Below are 14,906 nucleotides of genomic sequence, written 5' to 3'. Positions count from 1 at the left end.
GTTTTTTTTTTTTTTTTTTTTTTTCGGAAGCTCTTCGCGATCTATGGATCGTTGTGTCTATCGTGATTTAGTTTTCGAACTATTAGCTTGAGACAGAAACGATTATTATGAGTTGGCAAAACAATGTGAATGGAAGCGATTCTATATCGCAACTACGTTCGTCAATATGTTGAGCATTGTGTTATTTCGATGTGAAAGCCAAGGCGTAAATGTTTGCCCTGGGGCTGCAATTTTTAGCGGAATTAATTGTCCGTCTTTAGTTTGGATTTCATCAATTGTTCTATTTTTCTGGCAGCAAGGGATAACTTAAATAGCAAGTCAAACGTCGGACCAACTGATTCTAGTCAGAAAACTCTGAGTCTTACCTCTAGTACGTCTGTAATCAAACCGAAATTCGATGTATCGGGCGCCTGCGCTCTCAAGTCTTTTAGCTTCATTGATCTCAGGAATGCCACCAAGAACTTCCGCAGTGAAAGTCTACTTGGCGAGGGAGGATTTGGATGCGTCTTCAAAGGGTGGATCGATGAACACTCATATCTTCCTACCAAACCCGGAACTGGAATTGTAGTGGCTGTCAAGAAACTCAAGCGAGGGAGCCTTCAAGGCTACAAGGAGTGGCTTGTACGTAAATAATGAACCCTGTCATTGTTCATAATCTGTTTTCCAACTGGTTCACCTTTAACGTTGTTTGAATCTTGACATTTCAGGCGGAAGTGAACTATCTGGGCCAGCTCCGCCATGATAATCTTGTCAGGCTTATTGGGTATTGCTCAGAATCCGATGACCGACTTCTAGTTTACGAGTATATGCCGAAGGGAAGCCTGGAAAACCATTTGTTTAGAAGTTAGTATGCAACCCCTTCGCTACCTTTGTTCTTTATTCATCAACTTTCTTCTCTTGCTTAAGTTTTAATGCTCTTTCCCTACTTCTATGAATATCTGGATTAGTGTTCTTTCCCCCTCCAATTTGTATAGCTTAAGAAATCTAGCATACTAAAAATTAGAAATGGTATAAGAAGTTAAATATAAATCTGCATGAGGATCACTTGAAAGGAAGCTAGTTTTCGAGAATGGACACATTTAAAAATTAGCATAGGTTTTCGGAAATTGATGTTTTCGAGAATGGACACATTGAAAGGAAGCTAGTTTTTACAAATCTGAACTTTCGATTTCAATTCTCTCTAAATTTAATGTTCAAATTTGTAACCAAAGAAAACAGTTACTTTGGTTGATGTTAGAAATGGTGACTCTCTCTCTCTCTCTCTCTCTCTCTTCATGAGTCTTCCTGGCAGGTTTACTTTTGAGGGAGTCAGAATGATGGTTGTTTAATAATTTTCCTCTTGACTTTGATTTTTTGCTTTGGAGAAGGACAAACATTTGCATGATGATCTCTTTAAAAAAGTTTCATGTGTTGTTGCAGTATTGTTTCCCTGGGAATTTGTAATGATACTCACCATTCTCTGTCTTTACAGAAGGTGTTGCACCGATTTCTTGGCGTGTTCGAATGAATATTGCAGTTGATGTGGCACGGGGATTATCATTCTTACACAGTTGTGAACCTAATGTTATATACCGTGATTTGAAGGCGTCCAACATTCTGCTTGATTCAGTGAGTAATTTTGTCTCATCAAGGGAAAGAAAATCCCCTCTGAAGATACTCATTTCTCTCTGTTTCTTTCTTTTAAGGAATTCAATGCCAAACTCTCAGATTTTGGCTTAGCAAGGGAGGGTCCTACGGGAGACAAGACTCATGTTTCAACCCGGGTTATGGGAACACGAGGCTACGCTGCCCCAGAATATGTAGCAACAGGTTGGTTATATTTCATTTATTTAATCTTGTAATGTTTCTAGATTGATAAAGCAGCATGCATGTCCAGTAAAATAAAATTTTGGAATTTGAAAAAGTAACAAATCTATTTCGTTCCTCTTAGCTCGTATTCGGGATGGTTGAATTTATTGTTCTTTCTTAGCAAGATTTGGTGTATTGAACTTAAGATTAAGAGGAAGAAAAAGAAACCAAGAAACACGACGATGGAAGTGTTCTATACTACATTATGACCGTCCGTAAGTTTAAGACGTTTGAAACGTGGCCACATTGGCAAATGCATCTTTCCTTTTACCCTATATAGAACAAAGATATTCTTGTATATGAAATAGTACATTTGGTGATTGGTTTGACTGACTGCAACAGGTCACTTGACCCCGAAGAGTGACGTATACAGCTTTGGCGTCGTTTTGCTAGAACTTCTCTCAGGCAAACGTGCATTGGACCAAGAGAAAGTAGGGAGAGTGGAAGAGACCCTAGTGGATTGGGGGAAACCCCTCCTAAGCGACAGTAAACGAATGTTGAGGATAATGGACACGAGGATGGGCGGTCAGTACTCGAGAAAAGAAGCTCAAGCTGCAGCCTCGCTTGCGCTGAATTGTCTCCACACAGATCCTAAAAACAGGCCATCAATGGTTGATGTTCTGGAGGAATTAGAACGACTACTGAGCTCAAAGGATGTTCTAAGGACTCCGGACAGCCGTGCCATCAGACGCACTCCGCCTGCTAGATCTCGATAGTAAAGTAATAATAATGGCTTACTCGAACTGTGTTTGATTTTTTATTTGGAAGTTGCCTCCCAACAAACGCACTTCACCCAATACAAGAAGTGCGCTGTACAAGTTTTGTGGATATTTTCACGTAGAATTTATATCCCCAACCAAATGTTACAGAAACAATCAAGTCCTTCCATCCACTCTTTTTAACTTCAATTTCTAAAAATAATTATGATTAAAAAAAAAAAAACATTTAGAATTTCGTTTCAATATTACCTCACACTTTAACCCTACACCTTTAACTCAGTTGTTCCTCAGTAGCTCAGTGCTAGTGATTGGTTGTTTACGAGATTAAACTTTCATTACTACTCTTGACATTTAATCGTAGTTTTTACTATTTTCTTAATTATTTTATTAAGATTGTTTCCCGTGATATTTTATATTTGTATTGTAATTTCATTGTAATTTGATCGACGATTATTAAAACTTGTACACTTGTGGTATTACATTGAATAATTAACATAGAGAAAATCATTATACATTTACTTAACTAAATAAACTTCAAATTTACCCAAATAAACTTCAAATTTAAGTTTTAATGAAAAACAGTGAATCTCGAGATAGAAGTGGTAGGTTGATATCGAGAATCTATTCATCTTTATAATTTGATGATTCAAGCATTTAGGTAGCTAAATTTTAAACGTATTCAAGATATAAATTGATCTCTAGCTAAATTTTAAAAGGTAAATTTTAATCGTATTCAAGGTATAAATTGATCCCATAAACGCTGCCCGAACCCAATAATTTAGGTTTCCAAATCCATCCCAACTGCTATTTAGTTTCTTTTTGTCTCCCTTTTTTGGCATTAAAAAATTTATTTTTATTTTTAAAAATAAAACACTTTTAAAAGTATTTTTTAAACATTTTATTCAGTTCATTATTATTATTATTTGGCAATTATCCTCCCACCATGTAAAAGCGGCTATCCAGCGCTAGACGACTTCACTTCCTGGAGGTCTTTCAAAATTTTCCCGCACAAATTCTTCTCTTCTATGAGTTTGGCTGAAACTCCCTTACAGAATCAACCTTGTCTGAATCTTTGAGGTATTAGCTGACCTTGAATTAGGGTTCAGAATGCGGGAGCTGAGTTGGAGACATCACACTCTCATTCAAGCGCTTCTCGCTCGCGGCCCACTCAGAGAGGATCACTTCCATTTGCTGTTTACGCGGATCACTGAAAAGAGTCCAGGTTTTAATTTCTTTCTCCTTCCCCAGTTTGGTATTCAAGTTGGGAAGTAATGATTTAACGGTATGGAGTCCTGCTCGATTTTTTTCTAACAAATGATGGAGGATGTCTTTCTTAGATCATCTGTAAAAGATGCGTTTGAGTTCTTATAAATTCATGTTCAAAGATTACCGAATATTTGCAATAGAATGGTTTCTGAGTATAATATGGAACCACATATTGGAAGAAATTGCATCTGGGGTTCATATCCGTATACGTTTTGGAAATGTGTATTCTTATATCTTTCCTTAATCATTAGCATAAACGATTGAAAAAGAAGAGTGTTTTTAATTGAATTCGGCCGACGGTTGAAAACTAAGATCTGATCGATGTTTATTTTGGTGCAGAGAATGACCGGCAGCTTTTTAATAATTACCTCCTGACGATGAACAAAGCACTTTCTTTTGCTCAATTTGAGTTGCGAGGCTGCAGAAACCAATATGATGGTCGTGTTTACTATGGCTTGGTCAATAATGTATCCGATGAACAATCCAAACTGGGAACAAAGTATTCAGTTCCACAGATTGCCTTTTATAAAGCCATTGTGAGTTATCAACTATGGGAAGTATTGGCGTTCTTCAATAAACTGACCATTCTGCCAATTTGCTTAGCAATCAACTATGGGAACTTAGTGCTTACAATATATGCATCTTTTGTTTTATTGTCGTAAATTGCTATGTCAGGTTGAAGCAATTGCACAAGATCCATCTGCTCGAGGTGGAATATCCAACATTGCTGCTCTTCATCTGCAGTTGGAAAATCAGGTTCCTCTTGTTTGTATATGACCAATACTACCGTTTTGAGTCTATTATTGTCAAAGTCAGCTGCATATTTAACTAAGGTTGGCATCTTTGGTCTTTTGCCTTGTAAATAAGACTAATTCCACGTATTGTGGACAAGAACTCTTTGGAATGAGTTTGTGAGATCCCACATCGTTTAGAGAGAGGAACGAGTGCCAGTGAGGACGTTGGGTCCCGAACGGGGTGGATTGTGAGATCCAATATCGGTTGGAGAGGGGAACGAAACATTCTTTATAAGGGTGTGGAAACCTCTCCCTAGCAGACGCGTTTTAAAAACCTTGAGAGAAAGCCCAAAAAGGAAAAGCCAAAGAAGACAATATCTGCTAGAGGTGGGCTCGGGCTATTACAGAGTTGAACAAGAGTATCATTTGATCTTTAGCTTATATCATTCATAGAAAGGTACACTAGTTCTTAAATTATGATTTGATACGAGTCACATTCTTCTTGAATTTAAATATTGCCAATGGAGTGCCAAGAGTTTTCTACGTGGTTAAGGCTCGTATCGTAACTTATCGATCAAAATTGGATAATGGGACTGTTAGTCCGACAGTGGCATGAATGCCTTTAGAATATATTGATACATTCACTTCTTTGTGGCCACTTCAATTAAATTCGCCTAGGAGTCACTCTCAAGTTTGTTATTTTCACTTCTTTCTTTTCCAATACCTGAATTTTTATAATTGTTAAATTTGAGACTAAGAATTTAAGGCCACACTTAAACTCTACACAATTTTGTTGCAATGCTTCTGATTTGCCCCCATTGTTGGTATAATTGAGAACTGACAAAAGCTTCCAGCTCCTTGTATTACTCTCTTTGTAGGCCTTTTCTGCTTTTTCCCATATCTAAGAATCCTATTGTATAATATTCGTATCATTGTTTAACTGTTACTGTTTTATCACTACCAGCTGGGGGATGCAGGGTCCCAGTCCCATGTCATACCACCTGCTTTCAAGAATTTCTCAATATCTCTCAAGGAAAAAACAATCGCCGAGCTTGCTCAGGATCAGTGGCTTAATTGCACCCCTGATGGTTTTGTAAATTTGGGTGTCAGATCATTTCTTGATTTGCGAAGTTGGTTCCGCACTAATGACATACCTTCATGTGAAGTGTGCAATGAAGCTGGAGTGAAGGTTCTCTTCTTTTATGCCATTTTTGTGATTTACTAAGTCAATTATCATTTTATCTCAATTTTGTGCATTGCATTATTTTCCCCTAATGCCCACACTGATAGGAGAAGCTGAACATTTGATGAAAAGGATTTTATGTTGACAGTGCAATTGGTCTGGATTTCAACATGATCCAAATTCCGTATAGTTTTTACTCTAAAGAACCTTAACCAACCTTATTTCCTTGATGATTTATATGTTTGCTGGACTTGTTATTCACAGGCAGAGTTGTGTAGTAATGAAGGCTGCACTGTTCGTGTACATCGGTATTGCCTTAAGAAAATGTTATCCAATAAAAAGGTTATATGATGTGGTACCTTCCTAATTTAATCTTTTGATCTGCAAGATCTCTTGTTCCTAACAGTTCTTTAAATGGACTATTATTTAGAGTAAAAGGGCTTGCCCAAGTTGTGGCACTCAATGGCGATCTACAGCACCCAATGTGGAGTTCAAGGAGGAAGAGGATGAGCCAGATGCGCGCATTCAAGGCCAGTCATCATCACATAAGAGGAAGAAAACCAGATTGAACAGAGATATTGATTCAGGACCAAATGGAGACAGTATGGCTGCGGCACAAGCTTCCCAACCTCCTCCAGATACAAGGAGAATAACACGAAGTTCTGCACACCCGCGGTAGGCGCTTGAAATGAGGTACGGTTATTTTGATATAGTTTCATGGATCCTAGTCTAGGAGTTGTGAAGTGTGCAGCAACTGCACCTTTTGATGTATTGTGTCAAAATTATCATCATATTCATATTTAATTGAATTTGCTGTTTTCTCGTACACAGAATTGGAATGTAAAGTGCATTACACAGCGTAAGCCAAAGGTAAGTTTTTTTTTTTTTTCTTTTCTTTTCTTTCTTTTAATCTCTTGTAAACTATAGCAGTGTTCTCCATTCTTGTCGTCCACATATGCAAGGAACGAGCTGTTCCATTGTAATGATTTTTTTTCTTTTTGTACCTAGGATATTTTGATTGTATTGAGAGTATAAATAGGTTCAATATCCTTTAAATATCCCAAATTGCAGGAACAGCCCAAGTCTGCTACCAAACCTACCGCTAACAGATATTGTCATCTTTGGGTTTTCCCATTTAAGGTTCCGCTCAAGGTTTTTAAAACGCGTCTGCTAGGGAGAGTTTTTCACACCCTTATAAAGAATGTTTCGTTTTCCTCTCCAACCGATGAGGGATCTAACACCTTATTTATTTATTTTATTGTGAACGAGTGTCCGAGCCAACTTGTGTCACTGTAGAATCACAAAAAACTGTTTGACTTTACTCCATTTGGTTATTATAGAAACACTTTAGATCTCAATTTTAAGTATGTGAGTACCATAGATTGAACTTGTTAACTCAGAAATGGTTAACTGTAGCCTCTTTATTTAACAGGTATTATGCTTTTCGGTGGTGTTATGATGAACAGTTAAACATGTATGATGGGTCTGGATTGTGTAAAAAGGTATGCAGCTCAATGCTGAAAATTTGACCGTTCATCATATTTACTATGTTTAGATTTAAGGATAAATATATCCACTCTAGAGGAGTCATAATTAAGCTGTTTAAATAGTGAGAACAAATTAGAGCACTCTGGAGAAGTCATAATAGCAGTGACATGAGATTAAAGTGGTGTCTTTGAACTGTTGAGAATAGAATCGATTATGAAACTTTAGATGGTGGGAAAGTGAAGCAATGAAAAGAATATGGCTACATGTTTGTCTTTATATAATTAGATTATCTGAATTCATTACAAAAATGTCCCTTTATGAAGCTGACTTGGCTGTGAAAAGAGAGTTTGATCTAATTAGCATCTTGTGAATGACGTTCAATCATTCCAACTAAGCTGCAGTAGGTGTGTCTAAGTCCACTACTAGTCGATATTGTCTCTTTTGGACTTTTTCTTTTAAGCTTCTTCTCAAAATTTTTAAAACGCGTCTGCTAGGGAGAGGTTTTCACACTCTTATAAAAAATATTTCTTTGTCCTCTCAACCGAGGCGGGATCTCACAATCCATTGAGATATGCTAACTTTTATTCTTTTTAATTCAACGACACATTAAATGAATTATTTAAACCTTTATTTGGTTGATGATGCATGTTTTATATCAGTTGAATTTTGTTCTTATTAGTGGGCTATGCTCACTAGAGAACGACGAAACATCTGATGGGACGTGAGTGGATGCTTTGATGTCCTAAGGGCACACATGGCCTAAGCTTCTCAGCATTGTGGTTTGTGTCATTTGTACGACCTCTGTTTTTAAGCCTTTGCCTTGTTTAAACAAGAACAGAATCCAAAGTAATGTCTCAATTCAAAAGGTATAACCATTTTGCCATTTATTATCTGTTCTATTATTATAAAGTATGAGTAAATATTCGTCCTTCTTCTGTACTATAATCAAAATAAACACAGATCCGACCAACCTTTTTTTTTTTTTTTTTTTAATTTATCATTTTTGTCCTTTTAAAGTAGATTTGTTGTGTTTAGACTGCTTCTATCTCGTTTATTCAGCTAGTTTTTTCTCATGGTAAGTAATTAGTGGAATCTCAATTTTTCGTTAAAAAAATCCAACAAATTAGTATGTTTTTAATAGTTTGATACATTCCTTGCTTTTTATAGAGAGAATTTTTTAATTGATCATGAAAATTTTATATAAAATATATATTATAAATAAATAATATCGTAAAAAATACATTACATAGTTAATATACACACACACATACATATATATATAGTAGTTGGAAAAAAAAAGTCAGGATATTTGTGTAAATAGAGTTATTCCTTCAAAATTTAAGGATAAAATAGATACGAAGCCAAAAAAAAAAAATTAAAATTGAAGGACTAAACTTATAATTTATAATTTAATTAAATAGAGTGGACCTATTATCATTTTATTTCTAAAATTAATATTTGAAATAATATATATATATATATATAAAAGAAAAGGTCAACCATAAATAGTTATTTAAATGTCAAAGTTTAGAAGGGTCATGTTATTAAATTCATAACAAAAATAGGTCAATTATAATAAGTTAAAATAAAATGTGAGGGTCTTTGTCAAAAAAGAAAAAAAAAAGTGAGAATAATCTTTTTATAAAAATTAAAAAAGAAAAAAAAAAAAAAAAAGCTGGAAAAGTTACTGAATAGCTTGAGGAGCGTGGGTGGTACGCGGCAATGGATCTGAGAAAAGGCGGGGCCTTTTGGCTAAGTGGGACGAAAGAGGGCTCCACTCTTCAGCATCCACTTCCGGAATTTGTATGTGTGCGTTGTTATGTGGCTCTTGCATGGACGCCAGTGGGCCGCGCTTTCTTCCCATTCTTCACTCTCTCTCTCTCTCTTGCCGTTTTTGTATGTACTTTTTCACTCTCTTTCCTCTCTGTAAAAACCCCATTTCTGTAACACACGAATTTCTCTTCCGCTTCTCTCTCTGAAACGAATGATTCTACCATGTGGGTCTTCTCTAAAATCCCACCCTTTTCTTTGTTCCTGTTCTTGATGGCCTTCGTCGACTCTGGTATGCTTGCTTCTGCAAATTCTTTTGTTTTCACTTTTCTGCTCTGTAATTTCTTGCTTTTTTCGTCTTTTACGCACCCACTTTTCCCTTTTCGTTTCGTATAATTCCGACTTCGTTTTAGAATTTGGATCGGTTCTTGCTTTTCTGTCTTATTTCGCGATTCCAGTGAGCTTTCGATTGTTCATGGTCCTGAATCTTATCTATTCCCCTTGTTTGCATCTCCTTTCTGGTTTATCTCAGAAATTAGCCGGCTGTCCATTGCTCCGAGTCTTTGAATTTGATATGTTCTTCTGTAAGTTCTGTTGATTCCTTGGATTTTCATAGACTGGATTGAATTTTGTTATATACGGAGTTGAATCCTTTGTTTTCAGGGGAAGCTCAGTTCTGGTTTAGTTAAATCCTTCTCTAAATCTTCGTGGAGATTCATCTCTTCACTTGATTTTCTCCCTTTTAGGGTTCATATCTTTAGTTCGCTACTTTTTAGTCTTTATTGGCTCTCCTTTCTGTTCAATTCTTTCTCTGTGTTCTTTATGTTCTTGTTCGAATTCTTATCCATAGATGGTTCTCCAAAGAACATCACTGTATCTGTAGAATTAACCATATGTTTTCAGATCCTTATGCTTGCTCCTTGTATTTCAGTTGTTCTGTTCTTCCCCATTTCTGATTTTTTTTTCAAAAAAAATTCAATCCAGAACTCTCATCTTATCCAATGATTTGTTTGAAAATCAGTAGTACTTGTCAATATTTGTTTAGAAATTTCAGGAGAGTTTGAATCTTGGGCAGTTATATTTTGTTTGCTGTTTCATGGTTTCTTACTATGTTATGCTTAAATTTGATATTCAGGATGAGTATTCTATCCAAATTCTGTATTAGGAGGGATATCGAGCTGTAAGGTTTACGGATATGGGAGCCTCGAGTTCTAAAGTAGAGGAAGATAAGGCCCTACGACTATGTCGTATAAGGAAGAAATTTGTTAAGCAAGCTCTTCATGGAAGGTGCTCTCTTGCGACGGCCCATGCTGAATACATTCAATCATTAAGATGTACAGGGACTGCTCTCAAAATATTTGTACATCCTGAAGGCCCAGTAGAATCGCCCCTATACACTTCGACTAATGCAACTCCGGAGCCCCTTGCCTTTGCTGAGAAGTCTATGTCCCAATTCTCGTTTTCCTCTCCGTCCTTCTCGCAGCGTGTGGATATTGGTAACTTTTCTCCCTCACCGTCTCCTCCTACTTCGAGTCGGTTTCAGGCTAATCATATGCAATTCAGGGGTAGTTTTTCTAACAGAGTTGAAGAAAAATTGCCCACACCTGTTATTGGAACTGTAACCTCCTCAGACGTTCGACCAAGTGACGCACCTCAAAAACGGTCATTTGAAGGTTCTTCTGCACCTCAGGATGGAACTTGGGATTACTTTTTTCCTTCAAATAATCATGAATTTTCCTTCCAAGATGGGAATGGTATTAATAATGGAGGGTTTGAGTTTGAGAATACGGGTGGTTTGAAGCACTTTAAGGAAGAGGAAGGAAATTCCGAATATAGAGAAAGAGAAGAGAAGGGTTCGTTACATGTAGGGGAGGAATCTCAACACTCGGAGGACGAGTTTGACGAACCTTCTTCGGAAACTCTGGTGCGAAGTTTTGAAAATTTTAACAGGGTACACAATGATGGAGCAGTGAATACCTCTCCTACTATGCATACTGTGAAAAGTGTAGCTTCGGAGCCCGAGTTAGTGAACCAAGGGAAGAACCACTCTCCTGGTTTATCACCTTTAAGAACCACGTCTTCGGTAGTTCCATTTACATCTGTTTTCGGTAAAGCTACAGCAAAGGAAGACGGTATTGAGAATACAGCTGTTCCCAAGGACTTATTTTCAAGCATGAAAGAAATAGAAAGACTCTTTACAAAAGCTTCTGAATCTGGCAAAGAAGTTCCAAGAATGCTTGAAGCTAATAAGTTGCACATACGGCCAATTTTTCCCGGGAAAGAAAGTAATTTCTTACTCTCTCCCTCTCTCTCTCCTTCTGTGTGTGTGCATATTATACTCGAGCTTTGCGCTTAAGGTGAACTAAGATTTAGTTGTAATTTCGTAATTGATAATACGATCTACCCCGTACAAGATATCGGGGATTTAGCTAATGCCTAATAAGGCGATGATGCTTCATAATTTGGTATGGTTCATTCATTATTTCAAAGTTGCAGTAAGATTATTTGGAATCATTGTGTAGTGATCAGCTAGACAGCCCATCTCTGGTATTGTAAATGTTTTTTTTAAGGATCTAGATGTTTGAAAGGTTTGTCTCGTAAATATCCTGTTGAAATGTTTTAACTCGATTGATTTTCTCCTTGTGCAGACCAACCATTATCATCAAGATTCTTGAAGTCCTGCTTTTCGTGTGGAGATGACCCAAGCGTTGTTCGTGAAGGTATAGGCACCGTTGTTTTCGTCTTCATAATCTATAAATTCTGTCGGTTTATGAAGTTTTTATAGCTCTTCGGTTGATTTGGGTGATCCAGACTCTCCTTATTAGTTATACTCATGGGGTGACATAAATTGCCAGTGTTTGTTTGTCGAAATGTCTGAATTCCAACCATCATTTGATGTCTATGACCAGCAGTTCTTATGTCTTAGGTTGTTTTCTTGTTGAGTGAACTTGTGAACATGTGCTGATCTTATGAACATGATCTTGTTCCCACTCTAACTTCATTGAGATGCATGTTTACTTGGTTGGCATTTTTTACAAGCCCACATCTGACATTATTGAATCGATAAGCTGTGACCTCTGTATGTATTGGATAATCGATGTAGGCGATATCCTACCCGTCTTCACATAGCTATTCACTATGATAGCTTCATTAATCAATGGTCGTTCTTTGTGTTATCGTAGAGCCGGTTCAAACTGCAACAAAGTACTTGACTTGGCATAGGACAGCTTCGTCACGCTCCTCTTCATCCAGGAATCCTTTGGGAGGAAACTCAAAAGAGGATGTCGAGGACCACTCCAGCAACTTATTCGGGAATTTCTGCATGAACTCGGGCAGTCATGCGTCAACCTTGGATCGGCTATATGCATGGGAAAAGAAGCTCCATGATGAAGTCAAGGTTCTGCAGAACTTTAGTCTTGATATAGTTTCATGAATCCCTGATCTTGATTTAATAATTTCTGATTTGGTTGTGTTCTGTTCATAACAGGCAAATGAGATGGTCAGGAAAGAGTATGACCTTAAGTGTAAAATGCTACGACATTTAGAATCGAAGGAAGTCGGTCAGCCAAAGATTGATAAAACACGAGCTGTTATCAAGGATCTACATTCCAGAATCAGGGTCGGACTCCATAGAATAGATTCTATATCGAAGAAGATCGAAGAACTGCGAGACAACGAGCTCCATCCACAACTCGAGGAGTTGATTGAAGGGTGAGTTCCTTTTTTCCTGCCATCATTCTTGGTTGGTCTGCTACAGATTCAATTTAGAATATGCAAATTTCTTGTTTTCATTGCGTAAATATTTGCGTTCGGACAACGACAGGTTAAGTCGGATGTGGGAAGTGATGTTCGATTGCCACAAGCATCAGCTACAAATCATCAAAGCAGTGTCGTACCATGGCAAAATGAAAATCTCAATGCAGTCCGAGACACAGAGGCACAATACCATTTATCTCGAAACCGAACTCGCGTCGCTATCATCAAGTTTTACGAAGTGGATTGCAGCACAGAAGTCGTATCTGCAATCGATAAACGAATGGCTTCTCACATGTGTCTCTATACCTCAAAAATCATCCAGAGGAAAGAAGAGACCACAGCCCCCATCCATAAGGAATTATGGACCTCCCCCTATATACGTCACGTGCGGTGTCTGGTTGGAGAAGAGTAAAGATTTGCCTACGAAGGACGTCGTAGATTCGATAAAGGACTTGGCAGTCGAAACTGCCCGTTTTTTGCCACATCAAGAGAGAAACCAGGTGAAGGGGAAAGGAGCAAAACATCTTTCAATCTTAACAACCTTCAAGGCCGACAATGACAGTGAATCAATGGGCAATAATTTGTTACAGGACGACGAAGCGTCGAGGAGCTTGGTATCTGGGTTCGATAATTTCGGAGCAAGCTTGGTCAAGTTTTTCGAAAATTTGAATAACTTTGCAGAGTGTTCTGTGAAAATGTACGGAGATCTTGGGAATACCATCAAAGATGCTAAGAATAGGTACGAACAAGGGAAATCCTAGAAACTCGAAAAAGAACGATGCAAAAAAGATGAGTTCCGAGGCGAGGCCAAGCGAGTCGAGACATAGGATTTATATATGAGGAACATAATAAAAGAAATTGAATGGTAAGGTGTTGTTTTTATGTTGCTGAAATTGAAGCAGAAAATAAAGGAGCTCAGCACATATATTAAGATAGAGGAGAGGTGAATTGATGTTGGAAGGTGTAATTATATCACTATTTTACATTACCCATCAAAATAAGAGTCATTCATTATTATTATTATTATTATTATGAAAATATACTCTTGAAGGTAAATTTTAATTTTGAAAAGATAATTGGTAGCAACTATATCATAATAAATTTTATTATTTTATTAATGAATATATAATTATTTTGAAATGTGGTACAGTAGTTATGTGAAATATCTCCCACGTTTCTTGTTCGCACGTAGGGAGCATGTCTAAACTGCCCATCATCTAATATAGAATATTTGTTCAAATAAATTATATTTTATTAGAGATGGTTTTTTTTTTTTAATATATATTGGGTGTCTAATTAATAAAAATATTCCTTTCGATTAATTCTAGATAAAAATCGTTAATACTTTAAATACTTTATTTCTACGCTTAATCTTCAAATATATATATATATATATATATATATATATAACTTTAAAAAACTAAAAAGTATCTTTTAAATTTGATGAAATTATATTCAAACATAAATTTTTTTAATAGTATTAATAAAACTATGTTTTAAAAGCTATTTTTCAAACCCTTTTAATATATATTCAAAAAAAAAAAAGTTTAAGGATATATTTTTAAAAAAAGTTAAATTTAAAAGTATTATTGAAAATTTGAAAAATTCAATGATGTCGCAAGATTTAAATAGATTATTTTAATGAAAATTTTCAATTATTAGTATAACAATGAGTAATTTGTTCTCAATAAGTCAAAATTCATATGAAATAATTAAAATTTCAACTGTATGGGAAATTATTATATTTATTTCATCCCATTAAAACATTTGTTCTTTCAATTCAATTAATGAAGTATATTTAACATTACATCAACATTTTGTCAATTAACTTGAACATTTAACTCAAAATAATATAAAATAAAATAAAAACGTAACATTAATTAAAATAAAACATTTTTAAAAAAATTTATTTCATTTTAATCCTTTCAAATTTTAAATTTCTAAATTTGACACGTGTATTTTTAATATATCTCAAAATTAATTTCCACCCAATTAAATTTTCCTAAAAATATTTAATCTTGAATAATTATATCCAGGGCAGGACTTAAAATTAGCAAAGTTTTTTTAAAAATTAAAATTAAAAAAATGAATCCACGCATACAATCTTTTCTTTGATTAGAAAAAAAAAAAAAAAAAAAAAAA

At 35.9% G+C, this 14,906-nt stretch overlaps 3 protein-coding genes across 7 annotated transcripts in view; all 3 read left to right on the top strand.

The window, feature by feature from the left end:
- Positions 1 to 2,727, top strand: part of LOC111459133 (probable serine/threonine-protein kinase PBL3) — a 3,638-nt gene extending 911 nt beyond the window's left edge. The window contains exons 2-6 of one of the 2 annotated variants that reach the window (XM_023101900.1): positions 447 to 621; positions 708 to 843; positions 1,472 to 1,608; positions 1,686 to 1,809; positions 2,191 to 2,727. In XM_023101900.1, coding sequence (XP_022957668.1) covers positions 447 to 621; positions 708 to 843; positions 1,472 to 1,608; positions 1,686 to 1,809; positions 2,191 to 2,564 — 946 coding nt within the window. In that variant the 3' untranslated portion in view covers positions 2,565 to 2,727. Of the gene's footprint in view, positions 1 to 295; positions 622 to 707; positions 844 to 1,471; positions 1,609 to 1,685; positions 1,810 to 2,190 lie in introns of both variants that reach the window. The other variant, XM_023101899.1, reaches the window with a different exon arrangement.
- A 784-nt stretch (positions 2,728 to 3,511) lies between these two features.
- On the top strand, positions 3,512 to 8,138 carry LOC111459112 (non-structural maintenance of chromosomes element 1 homolog). 3 transcript variants are annotated; one of them, XR_002713238.1, is made up of 9 exons: positions 3,512 to 3,789; positions 4,173 to 4,369; positions 4,509 to 4,589; positions 5,532 to 5,756; positions 6,015 to 6,092; positions 6,181 to 6,425; positions 6,582 to 6,620; positions 7,183 to 7,252; positions 7,935 to 8,138. XR_002713238.1 is itself a non-coding variant. In XM_023101869.1 (8 exons), exons 1-7 carry the CDS (start codon positions 3,675 to 3,677, stop codon positions 6,592 to 6,594), a joined length of 954 nt encoding a protein of 317 aa, XP_022957637.1. In that variant the 5' UTR covers positions 3,512 to 3,674; the 3' UTR covers positions 6,595 to 6,620; positions 7,183 to 7,575. The 3 variants fall into 3 exon arrangements, 1 of the variants encoding a protein (XP_022957637.1); XR_002713239.1 differs by lacking the exon at positions 7,935 to 8,138 and having other exon boundaries at positions 6,181 to 6,443; positions 7,183 to 7,575; XM_023101869.1 differs by lacking the exon at positions 7,935 to 8,138 and having other exon boundaries at positions 7,183 to 7,575.
- Positions 8,139 to 9,076: 938 nt separating this feature from the next.
- LOC111459492 (nitrate regulatory gene2 protein-like) lies at positions 9,077 to 13,790 on the top strand. Of its 2 annotated transcripts, none has more exons than XM_023102421.1 (6): positions 9,077 to 9,300; positions 10,144 to 11,293; positions 11,657 to 11,728; positions 12,191 to 12,405; positions 12,496 to 12,719; positions 12,832 to 13,790. In XM_023102421.1, exons 2-6 carry the CDS (start codon positions 10,204 to 10,206, stop codon positions 13,523 to 13,525), a joined length of 2,295 nt encoding a protein of 764 aa, XP_022958189.1. In that variant the 5' UTR covers positions 9,077 to 9,300; positions 10,144 to 10,203; the 3' UTR covers positions 13,526 to 13,790. The 2 variants fall into 2 exon arrangements, with proteins under 2 accessions (XP_022958189.1, XP_022958190.1); XM_023102422.1 differs by lacking the exon at positions 9,077 to 9,300 and adding an exon at positions 9,348 to 9,592.
- The last annotated feature ends 1,116 nt before the right edge of the window (positions 13,791 to 14,906 follow it).

Source organism: Cucurbita moschata, unplaced genomic scaffold (genome assembly GCF_002738365.1).
Source record: "Cucurbita moschata cultivar Rifu unplaced genomic scaffold, Cmos_1.0 Cmo_Scf00022, whole genome shotgun sequence".
NCBI lineage: Eukaryota > Viridiplantae > Streptophyta > Magnoliopsida > Cucurbitales > Cucurbitaceae > Cucurbita > Cucurbita moschata.
The sequence above is the reverse complement of the archived record's forward strand: the minus strand, read 5'-3'. Positions and strand labels throughout refer to the sequence as shown.